This window comes from Stigmatopora nigra, chromosome 5 (genome assembly GCF_051989575.1).
Source record: "Stigmatopora nigra isolate UIUO_SnigA chromosome 5, RoL_Snig_1.1, whole genome shotgun sequence".
In the NCBI taxonomy this organism is placed as follows: Eukaryota; Metazoa; Chordata; class Actinopteri; order Syngnathiformes; family Syngnathidae; genus Stigmatopora; species Stigmatopora nigra.
In genome coordinates, this window is record NC_135512.1 from 5,712,861 (window position 1) to 5,725,715 (window position 12,855).

General features: G+C 41.2%; 1 protein-coding gene across 6 annotated transcripts in view; it reads left to right on the forward strand.

Annotated features, from left to right (window-relative positions):
- tle2b (TLE family member 2, transcriptional corepressor b) overlaps positions 1–12,855 on the forward strand; it is a 54,308-nt gene that overhangs the window by 39,335 nt on the left and 2,118 nt on the right. For 3 of the 6 annotated variants that reach the window (XM_077717832.1, XM_077717831.1, XM_077717835.1), the window contains 13 exons: positions 722–796; positions 1,968–2,148; positions 3,241–3,257; positions 4,875–5,015; positions 5,882–5,935; positions 8,475–8,642; positions 8,856–8,997; positions 9,110–9,279; positions 9,586–9,662; positions 10,685–10,934; positions 11,534–11,781; positions 11,871–12,018; positions 12,097–12,283. In XM_077717832.1, coding sequence (XP_077573958.1) covers positions 722–796; positions 1,968–2,148; positions 3,241–3,257; positions 4,875–5,015; positions 5,882–5,935; positions 8,475–8,642; positions 8,856–8,997; positions 9,110–9,279; positions 9,586–9,662; positions 10,685–10,934; positions 11,534–11,781; positions 11,871–12,018; positions 12,097–12,252 — 1,827 coding nt within the window. In that variant the 3' untranslated portion in view covers positions 12,253–12,283. Of the gene's footprint in view, positions 1–721; positions 797–1,967; positions 2,149–3,240; positions 3,258–4,874; positions 5,016–5,881; positions 5,936–8,474; positions 8,643–8,855; positions 8,998–9,109; positions 9,280–9,585; positions 9,663–10,684; positions 10,935–11,533; positions 11,782–11,870; positions 12,019–12,096; positions 12,284–12,322; positions 12,400–12,855 lie in introns of those variants that run through there. The other 3 variants (XM_077717836.1, XM_077717834.1, XM_077717833.1) reach the window with 3 other exon arrangements.

A 12,855-nucleotide genomic window follows, 5' to 3' on the forward strand; every position in this document is an offset into this window, starting at 1 on the left:
TAAAATGAAAGTGTGTGCGTGCAGAGAATACAAATTTGCAGAGGTTTTTTTTTGTTGTCCCAGAATAAGCGTGAACTGATGAATGTGCATCCCACAGACAGCGAGGTCACAGCTCTGCTAGTTTGATCAATATTGACACGGTGTGTGTTTTTGTGTGTGTGTGTGAGCGTATTTGTGACTGATTACTTTGGGAACTTCTATAAACACACCAGGATTTGAGTCTTGCGCATTTTTATGCATGGTTGCCATCCTCTACATGAGTTTACATGTATTGAAGTACTTGTGTCTTGATTGAAAATTCAGATGCAAGATGCATTGGTCATTTTCAATTGGTCAATTACATTTGGAATACATTATTATTATGACAGTGTTAAGGATCTCCCCAAAGAGAAAATGCTTTTATTTAGTGTTTTTCCCCATAGTTAGACTAGACCAGGGGTAGGCAAACTTTTCAGCCCGGGGGCCACGTTGACTTCAAAAATTTGACAGATGGGCCAGGTCAGCACAAGGTACGATACATATGAAAAAGTGCATCCGTTAACAGTACATATGAAACATAAACATGTGGCCCGTGGGCCGTAGTTTGCCCATATCTGGACTAGACTTAAATTCCTTTTTAACCCTGAGTATTTGTAATTGAATCTAGAAATGGTTGTCATGTATTCTGAAACAACCCACACAATCTATTTATGTGTGTGTGTGTGTGTGTTTGTTTGTATAGCATCAGCAACAAGTTGTGCAAGCAGTGGAGCGGGCCAAGCAGGTCACCATGGCTGAACTCAACGCCATCATCGGGGTGAGTCACCACCACACAAAAATAGAATAACGACACCCAAGAATGTTTAGCTCTCTCATTAGATTTGTAGCCAAGACCTGAATATATATGTATGTGATTAGTGTCCCTTTTTCTGTGGTTTACCACTTATGTGCCACAGTTTTGATCACTAATACAAATGTGTGGACTGTAAGCATATGTGCAAATGGAATAGATTTTGAACATTTTCCTGAAAATAGTACAATGTTGCTAGCTTTCAAGTGGTTTACTACATCTCAGTTGAGGTCACTGTAAAGCTGAAGGGGGATTTGTTTTTTTAAATGGGTAAAAAACTGTAAAAGAATTGAAAATTGATTTTTTTTGGGGGGGGGGGGGGGTAGATCGATCAGACATTTCTTTCAGCAATTTCTTTGTAGTATCTTGCGAGCAAGTGTTTTTTTTTTCTTTACAGTGGATGGAAGTACCTCGAAAGAAAGTTCTAATGATTACAATGGTAGCAAAGAAAAATACCTTCTTTCACTTGTTGTATTCAACTTTTTCCTTTAGAGGAATTTGAAAAGAAATCACTTGTATGAATTGTTGAAACCGTAAAGTAAAACACCAAATACAAAGAGCTTCATTACCAAGCATTAACGGCTTTTTGCATTGCGAAACGATACTACACAAGCTTTTTTTCACATTAGCCTCATTTTTAAAAAAAAAAAGAATTATATTCCTTTTCTGTATATATGTATTTCCTATGCCTGAAGCATCTCTGTTTTTCTTATACTCTTCTATCATTCTCCCTTTCCTGTCATATCCTCCTCTTCTCTAACCCTAATGGACATCCCACCACACGCCACCATCCATCATGGTCTCACCACTCTTCTCTCCATTCACACTTTCCACTTGAATTCTTTTATGATCCCATCTTGCGGAACTTCACCCCTCCTGATCGTTATCTCCACATCTTTCTCCCGTGTTTGCTGATGATTCAATTTCCTCCTTTCCCTCTTTGGCTTTTTTTTTATCTGCCGTGTCAACCTCTTAATCCTCTAATCTCACTGCCATCCTATCAAATCACACTCTTATGATTTCCTCTGATTCTTTCCTTCCTTCCTAACGACCCCCCCCCCCCCCCCCCTCACTCTCCTCCTCCCCCATCCATCCATCTCCCCCCCATACTCCCCTTCTCCCGTCCCTGTGGCCACAGCAGCAGCAGCTCCAGCACCTGTCCCACCACGCCCCGGGTATCCCCCTCACGCCACACCCATCCGGGTTGTCTCTGGGCACGGGTGGCTCCGGGCTCCTGGCTCTGACGGGGGCTTTAGGGGTGTCGGCTCATCTCGCTGCCAAGGACGAACGCAACCACCTTGACGCAGAACATCTCCGAGGTATCAAAGCCGCACGCAAAATTACTTGCTTTGTCAATGATTATTAGAATAAAGTCCTACCTCAGAAAGTTTCACGGCAAGTTTTCCCACCCTAAAGTTGTTTCTGAGATTCCTTTTCTATGTATAGTGATAATCAGCATTAAGAAAATCAACTGTGAATCCTTTCCATAAATCTGTTAAGTTTTTAAATCTTTTTTAAACAAAATTTACGAAGGAGGGTCACTAAGAACCCCCTAATACTTTTAAATAGGGTTTACGTAAATGTTTTATCTCGGATTCCCACAAATTTGAATGGAAGAAAAGCAATTGATAGCTTATTTTATTGTATTTCACACACATTTTTTAGAAAGTTTGCCCAAAGCACAAAAATGATCACATTTTTCCAAATTTCAACAGATCATCCTAAATCATTTTTGTGCATGACTTGAAAAGTGCTGCCTTAACATGCTATTGTAATTTCTCTAGTTTCCACATTCATATCTTAAATCATCTCTCCACATTGAAATAAATGGAAATATACCACCAAGCCCTTCCATATTTTCCAGAAATTAGCCAACCTCATTTTGGGTTTTGCCTTGTTTATTAGCATTAAACTAAAATGGCATTTTTAAGGCAATTTACTACATCTAGTTTTTTCTTTAATTCCTATGTGGGTTGACCAGAAATATTATAACTTTCAACGATAAAAGAAATAAGACCACTCTTCCTTTGAGTAGACCACCCGGTGGAGCTCGTTTGATCTCATATTACAGAACCTCATGCATTTGAACTTTCCTTCACCTTCTGGGCACATCTTATCTGTTTCGGGCTCAGCGCCAAAGATTTGTGAATAAAGCCCAGTTGGAAAGATGTATTTTATTTAAAAATATATATATAAAAAAAGAAGCAAAGGCTCTGTTTTGATTGAGTATTTGCACAATAAAGCATTTTTTTTTTGGTGTCAGAAAATCTGTCCATGGCGGCGTTTTAACAAGATGAGGGATCTTAACCTTGGTTGACTGCTGTTCCCGTCTTCGGCTCTGACGTCAACCCTTTTTCTCGCTTATCTGACATTTTTTTCTCTCTTTTTCATGCTTCTCCGCCCAATCCCAGAGGGAGCACCCAGCAGGGTGAGTAATTTTGTGTGTGTGTGTGTGTGTGTGTGTGTGTGTGTGTGTGTGCCATTGATTGAGCAAGTGAAATACACAAGCGCAGCAAAGTGTGTTACAATAGCCATTCATAACAATCTCCACAATATCTATTTTGTCCATGATAAATATTGCGTGCCCACCTGACACTCTTCTTCTATCTGAAAGACATCTTTTGATGTTTTGGGGTCATAAAACTCTGATGCATGACTCTCCTTTCACCGTAGGGCGTAGCCTTGAGTTATGAGTTCATTTTGTTCTGTGAACACGCCCTTAATGTAAAACACTCTTAGCTCAAATCATTCATCAAAATTGGGTTTTCCGTGGTAGGACTTAAATTCATTAAAGTGTAAATCGTGTTGGAATTAGTTGTAAAATTCTTTGACATTTTTGAAGAATTTGGTTACAAAAATGGCATTTAATTCTGTTTTATTTAAAAATGTCAACATTTCACTTGACAAAATCTGTATTCACCCTCACTGTATTCTTTTTCAGGTTTTTGATTTTTGATTGTAGAAAATACCACAAAAACCAATTTTAGAGTGCCATTTTTAAAAAAATATATATATAAGCAGGTTTTCCACTGCTTTTATGTGGTAACAAAAAAAGCCTTTCACTCCCTCGACATGCAGCTGCAGTCCAACTACGTAGCATGAGTTAATTACTAAATATACAGTGTTGACTTTGAAGCAGCAAGAGAAATTAACGTTTGGCACCAGCCATACATCTTTCAATCCTCCATGGAGGGGAGATGAGCTCTGTTGTGTTGTTATTCCTCCTCTCTTCCATCCTGTCCTCCCAGTGAGCTGCTTCCTTTGCCTTGTTGCACTTCTCCACGGGGGGACAGGGATAGAAGGGCCCCTAACCGGATGAACTCTGGCTGGCCAAACAATCCTACACTTTGATCCACTCTTCTGAGCGCCGTATTGTAAATATACTTTGCGTAGCTTTAATGTCTCATTTTAAGAGATATTCCCATCCTATGCTTATTTTCAAAGTTGCCCTATTTGCTTTTATCAGTATCTACCTGTGATTAGCACACAGTTCTGGAATCAAAGGTTCAATCCCAGGTTCAGAACTTCCTGTGTGGATTTTGCATGTTCTTTCTAGGCTTGTGTGGGTTATCTCCGGGTACTTCGCTTTCCTCCTACATCCACAAAATACTCTAATTTGCTCTGAGCGTGAATGTTTGTCCATCTTCTTGTGCTCTGCGATTGGCTGACTGGCAAATCAGGGTGTGGTCAATAAACGTCCAGGAGTGGATAAAAACCTACACCTATTTAAAGTTAAATACAACTGAAAGTACTTATTTTGATTATACCACTAAAATGAACCTATGTATCATGAGTGAGTACCACAAAAGTCAGTTGTTAAAATTATTGTCTAAGCATTTAGGATCAACAAGTCATTTTTTAAAGTGTTTTTAGGGCTGGTATGTGGCTTTTTACTTTTAAATTTAAAAGAAGTATTTTCAAGAAAAAAAACTTTCAACTAAAAAACTCTACTTTAAAATGCAGGGCTATGATCATCATAACATGAGATGCTAACAACCTGTAGAAGTTTGCAACTTTCATTTACTGTTGTTTTCGCCCTTTTCAGAGTAAGTCAGCATCGTCGTCAGACAGTCAACCACCCGAGGAGCGACAAGGGCCATCAGGTGGCTACGCCTCCTCCCAGGGAGGAGCTGAGGCCAAGAGGAGACGCTGTGACGACAAAGAGGCCCTCGCGCCACATTCATATGTACGTATTTTTCTTTCTTTGCAGCCTTCATGGTTAAATACTTATGTATTTCTAACATTACAATGGCACCACGTTTTCAAGTATTTTAATCAGTTTCATGCAAAAGATGAAAGTTCAAAATTTTAAAGCCACATTTGCGTTGATTAGTCTATATATTGTCATTCAGGAATGGCCAAGGTCGTTTAAATCAAGTTTTGAGCACTTTTTGAGTGTTTTTTAGTGCATTTCAGCTGCATTAATAATGACTTGTTTATTTACTTTTCCCTCTTTATTTTTAACCCCCAATTCCTCCCAGTCTGACTTTTTCACGTCCCCCGGCCCTCCGCCAAGGACGGCGCCAACTGCAGAAATCGCCCGTGTATTAATTAGGCACTGTCACTCGTCACTGATGTCAATGAGGACGATCAGGCAGGCCCTGATGCTATCAAAGCTCAGTTACCATGGCGACTAAGTGCCATCTTTCTCGCCCTAGAAAGTAGGGAGAGAAATTGAAGCGGGTGGGGGGGGGGGGGGGGGCAGCGAATGGAAGATGTCTAGTGGAAAGTAGACAAAAATGTGCAGCTGATGTAGAAAGAGCAACTGTATGTGTGTGTATAAGTCAGATCAATATAGGGACAGCAGATGTTTGGTGCAGAGTGTCTCGGTGTCGAAGGCGGCTCGGTGGACTGATGGGGAGGGGGGGGCATAGTGTTGCCAGGGATATTGATGTATCGATCGGTGTGTGTGAGTGCACGCCTGTGTGTGTTTGCTTCTCTGCACGCAAGCTGATTTCAGCCGTGGTGATTAAAGCGCTCTGTGAACACAAGTCTTATGTGACGTCTTTGGGGAAAAGTAAAACAAATATTGGTGTTTTCTCTTGCGTGCAGGACAGTGATGGAGACAAAAGTGAGGACAATTTGGTCGTGGATGTGTCCAATGAGGTCAGTTAACCGTCTCTCTCCGTTTTACTGAATCAAAACACACATTTTGCATACACTTATTTCACAGCATAACTATATAAACACAAAGGGCTTAGCGTGTTAGATTCGCAGGTAGAAATATTTTCTATTTTCTGGGCTATTTGGCGCAACTATAAGACCGGCTTTTTTTTTTCCAAAAGATGGCTGTGCGCCTTGTATATGGATAAATATTAGCTAATATTTTCTATCAAATTCCCTTTAGCACAGCTCTATCTCATTGTTATATAACACAATCCACTACTACTACTACTACTACTACTACTAATACTACTATTACTACTATCGCTACTGCTACTACTACTACTACTATTACTACTATTGCTACTGCTACTACTACTACTATTACTACTACTACTGCATATTATAATCCAGATCACCTTTTCTATATCAAATTGACTTGAAAATAAGCCATTCATTAAATGTGAGCCTTATACTCCAGTGCACCTTATAGTGAGGAACATACGGCAATAGGTTAAAAAAAATGTAATGCAACAGTTGGCTCCATAAACTCCATAAATATGAGGCCATTTAAGATTCTTGTGTGCCTGAGCAAAGTTATTTGTGGTAGCAGGCACCTTTCCATTTGACCTTCACAAGCTTAAATGACAACGTTTACAAGGAGGCATGGTTGTTCATGTGAGATTTTGAAAGCCTAAGCCATTTCTGCTGTCCACAGCTTTTATAATATATTGATAAATGAGCCTGGTTAGAGTGTAATGAAATTCCTCAGCGTCCTTGTATTAGTTATTTATCCTTACTGAAAGTGATAATTCATTCCATAATGACTTCATATGACACTAATCATGTTAGAGTTGCATGAAATTGTAAGCTATAGATTCTCACATGTGGTCGTTAAGATGTTTGTGGAGACAATGAGCATTTATTGGATTTTCTTTAGGCCTTCTAAATATTTCATCTTTTATGTTATTACCTTCACTTTTCTGTGATCAAAATGGCAGATATGGGGTGCATTTAGTCTCCTGCTGCCTTTTCCTTCCAAATCTCTCTCATATGAGCTTCAATGCCATAATATCATATTTCTGCTTGTCTGATGCTAAATCATGAAAATTGGCAACCAAGAAACTATTTTTTTTAAATCTATATACTCATTTTAACATGACCATTAAACTACCTTCTGGCTTCTTTTTTTCCAAGTTTTTCCCACTAGATGACGCTACTGTTCCCACTGCATAGAATCCTGAAAAATGACTACCCTATTTTCACGACTATAAGGCGCGCTGCATTATAAGGCGCACCCTCAACGAATGACACTTTTTTTTCCCCATATATAAAGCACACTGGATTATAAGGCGCCCTGTCTATTTTGAACAAAATTTCAGACTTAAGTGCGCCTTATAGTCGTGAAAATACGCTACATATTGTCATTTCTCTGTTTTCTTTAAGCCTACTCATTAAATCAATCTGTGTGTGGCTACCAATGCTTATAAGTCTACTTTTAAACCTCAGTGGCCCCACCCACTCTGCCATCTTCCATCCGCCTCTTTGCTTGAGTCTGCTTTTGCCAACTAATCCTTGAAATATATCCCATAGTGATCAAAATGTTTTTTTTACCTAAAATCTATCTTTTTTTACTGACTCAATAACACACAAGTTCTCCCTTGTTGCAAACCAGCAAAAAATCAGATAATAATGTGTAATAACAAGAAAAAAGGTGTGAGAGTGTGTGGGTATATATACTGCAGTTGCTGACTTGATCAGAAATGCCAAGCACAAGAAGCCCTAGGCAGGATTTTTAGATAAAGTGATGAACGCAGCTGGAAAAGCCATCTCTTTTTTCTTTTAATATATGAAGGCGATATGGGCTCTTGTACCCTGCTGAGTTGTTCCCCATATATCATAATATAGTTGAGGCTGAGTCATCTGTTGTGGTGTGAGCATGGCTTAAGTATATGAGAGGCGGACTACAGCCTTTTTATGGACAATGACTTAATCCAGTTTTTGGTTGAATTTGATGAATTTGCTTGCTTTTAAAAAAAAAAACTGTTACACAAAGGTTAAGTGGAAAAACACCAAATGAGAATAGAGCATTTACACAAGCATTTTTTTTATTAAAATGAATGTTACCATTCATGTTAAATCTTTGACTGCTATTGAAAGTTCTAGATATCAAATGAAGGCAAAAGTACATTTTATCAAAACAAAAATTTGAGTACAATTTTCTCAATGATTCTCAGATGCAACTTTAACCTCCGAAATATTCATTTCAAAGTTTGCATTCTTAAAATGTGATTCTACATACTTTTGTAAGCAGACCTTTCACCAACAGCAGAGAAATGGGAGAAAAATAACCCAAACTTTCCTGTTTTAAGAATCTAATATAATGCAAAATGCAATACCTTAGGCAACACAATGACTGGGAATTTTTGAACAAGGGCTAGTTGCTCAGGACCTTTTTCGTGTCAAGTTCAACTTAGCTAGCACATGTTCCTGACATAATAGATTAAATATTTGACCTTATTGTGTTCCCGTTGCAAATCAGGAGGCAAACTCCCCTGTAGGCAGTCCAGCTCATTCTCCCCGTGGTAACGGTTTGGACCGAGCACCTGCCCTAAGAAAAGAGCTTCCGGGCTCTTCGGGTCCTGCCGAGGCCCCCTCCACTCCGAACCCATGTAGCCCCGCTGCAGGCAAAGCCAAGGATCCTGCACAGGCAAGAAACTATACCTATGTATGACAAAATATACTCTAAAGTCACTCAAATTAGATCCCAAACCTATTTCAAGGATTGCCATTGGTCTGGATAACCTCTGATTGGATTGGCAGGTGTAGTCTATCCACTTTGAAGTACTGTGTGAACCCGTATAATCCTTACTCAAAAACTGCACCTGTCTTTTTAGTGATATTCCACATTTATTGTACACAGATGGATAAATCCCAGTCGCCCTTGTCCAAGTCCAGCACACCATCGCCATCCCACCGTGAGGCCCTGACACCCGGAGCTGCCGGTCCCAGCACTTCCTGCCTTCGCCTGGTCAGCAAAGCGGCGTCTTCAGCCGACCCCCTCGGTGAGAAATCCGGGCTTTACCTTGAAAACCTCCCTTCAATCCCTCTGTTACCATACTTGTACGTTCTGTCTAAATATCCTCCCCTTTCTCTCCCTCACCCGGCCTTTCCCAGCACTACGCAGTCCCATGTCCGTGCCCCCCAGTTCCTACCCGGCTCATTTTGGCGTGGTCTCCCACGCAGGACTCAATGGCGAGCTGGCCAGCCCCGGAGGCTTCGGCGGGGCTCTGACTCTGTCGCCCCAAATCAGCGCAGCCGCCAGCGCCTACGCTCGAAGCCCCATGGTGAGCCGCATCATTTCTTTGTATCTGTGTTTGATTCATAGCTAGGTCTCGGAATTGACACCCACAAAAACGTACTTTGTACTTTATCAGATAGTTTTCCGGCTTAGCCTGGATACATTTTCACGTTTTTTGAAACAGGGGAACACTGTGGAAAATATTTACGCTGTAGTACCCCAACCTTCGCGATGTACCGCTAAAACCGCGATAAACGAGGGAATACTGTCAAAGGCACATTTGCATGACAGAAACCAAGATTTGATATTGTCTTTTATGAACCTGGATTTTTTTAATCCTCCCTTCTACCAGGTGGCATACGATTCTAGAGCTCACCTGAGGGCCCCGGGCTTGTCATCTTCTCTACCCAGTTCATCTGGCGGCAAACCGTAAGTTCTTTGTGACATCAAGCTTAGCCAATCAGGAGTTGAATACAAATATGTCTTGTTTTTGACCTGTGAAACATTTATTCGGCAGAGAAAATCATCAAAGATTTGAAGTAATTCAAATGTAGACCATAACATGTTGCTTATTTAAAACAATGCTAACGTAATTGTAACACTCAATACTAACAGACGGACTGATGCAAATCTTCAATTATCTCTTTTTTTAACCCTAACCCTAACCCTTTAAAAGCAGTTAAGCAATACACATTGAAACACAAAAGATGAAGCAACCATGCAGACAGACAATATCATGACAACCAAACAAGATCATTACTTTATTAAGCCTTGGCGTAAAAGCTGTCTTTTTTTTAATGTTATGGCTGTATTACACTGCACCCTGCTGGCAAAGGAGCACCCATTTTCTTTTAATTAAAGCAAAGACATTTGCAAAAACAGATTTTCCACATCCCATGATGTGATTTCATTTTTTTTAATATATGGTGATTACTACAATTGTGTTATTTACTGCAGGAACAATACAAATTACCACATTAAAAGAATTTCCTTGGGAAAAGTTGATTAAATTATTGCAGGAACTCTCAAGAATATGATAGGAATTAAACTTGGAAGTCAAACAACATCTATACAGTTTTATCCACCCTTCCTTGCATTTTGTTCTGTTTAATCCCATTTTACACTCAGGGAATCCTTATAAAAGACAATAAACATCTTTATGGCCCCCTCCCTACATGGTTACGATTTACGTCAATAGCCCCTGACTAGCACCTGCTCCACTATTGATCCTCCATTAGCACTGCCACATTGACTCCACATTGTGAGACAGAATACCATTATGGCGGCCTGGCCCATTTCAACAAATGTCACTGATGTGTGTGCCTGTTGGTGGAAGACACCACAGGCTCTCTGGTGCCAGATTTATAGATGAAATCATCTTTGTGTAAATACTGCCTCTATTTTAGTGTTGTCTAGCCCATCAATGACTCATGTCTGTTTGTGATGTGCAGGGCTTATTCGTTCCATGTGAGCGCCGATGGTCAAATGCAGCCGGTGCCTTTCCCACCGGACGCTTTGCTGGGTCCGGGCATCCCTCGTCACGCCCGGCAGATCCACAGCCTGAGCCACGGCGAGGTGGTGTGCGCCGTTACCATCAGTACTTCCACGCGCCACGTCTATACGGGGGGAAAAGGCTGCGTCAAGGTCTGGGATATCAGCCAGCCAGGCAGCAAGAGTCCTATGGCCCAGCTTGACTGTCTGGTAAGTCAAGTCTTATGTCTTTTTTTTTCTACTCAGCAACAAGTAAAACAGATTTTTTGCATCATGGATACCTCAGGGTTGCAGAAGCATGTTTCTAGGTTATGAAATCTGGGTCATATGTTCAGCATACAATTGGTAAGAAAGAAAAAGATACAGGAACCATGTTAAATATACATATGCTACCTGAATAGAAGTATAGTATTAGAAAGTTTTTACAATTTCATTCTGGCAGCTGGCCCAATGGCTAAATGAATGCAAAACCATGATACGATCCATAGCATGCATTTTTCTATCTACAGAACTTTTACGCCCTCTTTTACCCTGTTACGAAAAAATGGGTTCTCTAGATTTATCTTTAACCATCCTTAGAATATACCTACCAAATTTAATTAAGATTCTTCCACAAAAAAAACTGAGGAATAGCTAAAAAATGATAGTGTACCCACCAACAACAACAACAACAACAATTGTGGCGTCTTGAGAGGTCTTTTGCCTTTAATAGCTATAATACAGTAATAGAAATATATACATGTTTATATAGACTATAATAAACATCATGAAAAAATGTTTTTCAAAAAAAATGTCTTTCATGCCAATAGAACCGCGACAACTACATCCGCTCATGCAAGATCCTACCCGACGGGCGCACGCTGATCGTGGGCGGCGAAGCCAGCACACTGTCCATCTGGGACCTGGCCACGCCTACCCCTCGCATCAAAGCCGAGCTGACGTCGTCGGCGCCCGCCTGCTACGCTCTGGCCATCTCGCCCGACAACAAGGTGTGCTTCTCCTGCTGCAGCGACGGCAACATCGTGGTCTGGGACCTGCACAACCAGACGCTCGTTAGGTAAGGCCGGAGACAATGCAGAAAACATGTACCATTTACATCGAATGAGTGATTCAGGCAATAAAAATGTTAAAAATCACTTTTTCCAGACAATTCCAGGGCCACACGGACGGAGCCAGCTGCATCGACATCTCCAACGACGGCACCAAGTTGTGGACGGGAGGACTGGACAACACGGTGCGCTGCTGGGACTTGAGAGAAGGACGCCAACTGCAGCAGCACGACTTTACGTCACAGGTAACCACCCGGTTTGCCAGGGAGGAGTGGGCGGGGCTCTGGTCTGGTGTCAAAACTCTGGTCATTTGCCCCTCTCAGATCTTCTCGCTGGGTTACTGTCCGACGGGCGAGTGGCTGGCGGTGGGAATGGAGAGCAGCAACGTGGAAGTCCTTCACGTGTCCAAGCCCGACAAGTACCAGCTGCACCTTCACGAGAGCTGCGTGCTCTCGCTCAAGTTCGCCTATTGCGGTTAGCAAGCTCACCCGCAAGTGTACACCTGCGTCTTCTTCCCGTGTCTTCACCTGATGTGTGTGTGTTTTCCAGGGAAGTGGTTTGTGAGCACAGGCAAAGATAACCTGTTGAATGCGTGGAGGACCCCTTACGGCGCCAGCATTTTCCAGGTGACTTGTCTTTGACATTTCGCTCGCTCACCCTCTGCTCTTTGTGGGCACTCCATTTACTCTTTGACTGAGGTAGTTGTCCAATCCAATATGACTGGGATACCTTGCACTCAGCATCCATTCTTCTAGTTTACATGAATTGGCCATTGCTTATTATTAATGGCATACAATGGATTAAAAACAGATGAGATCTAGTTGGCATGAATATGGCCCTCGAAAGAGTAAACCATTAATGTCACAATATCAAACTTCAGCTGTCTAAAAGGACATGAAAGCACTGTTTGGCAGTTTTGTAGCCTTCAAACTTTTCAAGGTCTTGTTTTTATTCCTTTTTTTTTTTTTTTAATATCTTTGTGCGTGACAACAAAAGATTGATTTTAAGCCAAATTTGTTGCCATGATGGATCTGCAAGGTCAACATAAGCCAATGCAAGCTTTGACCAAGGGTGTCAGGTAA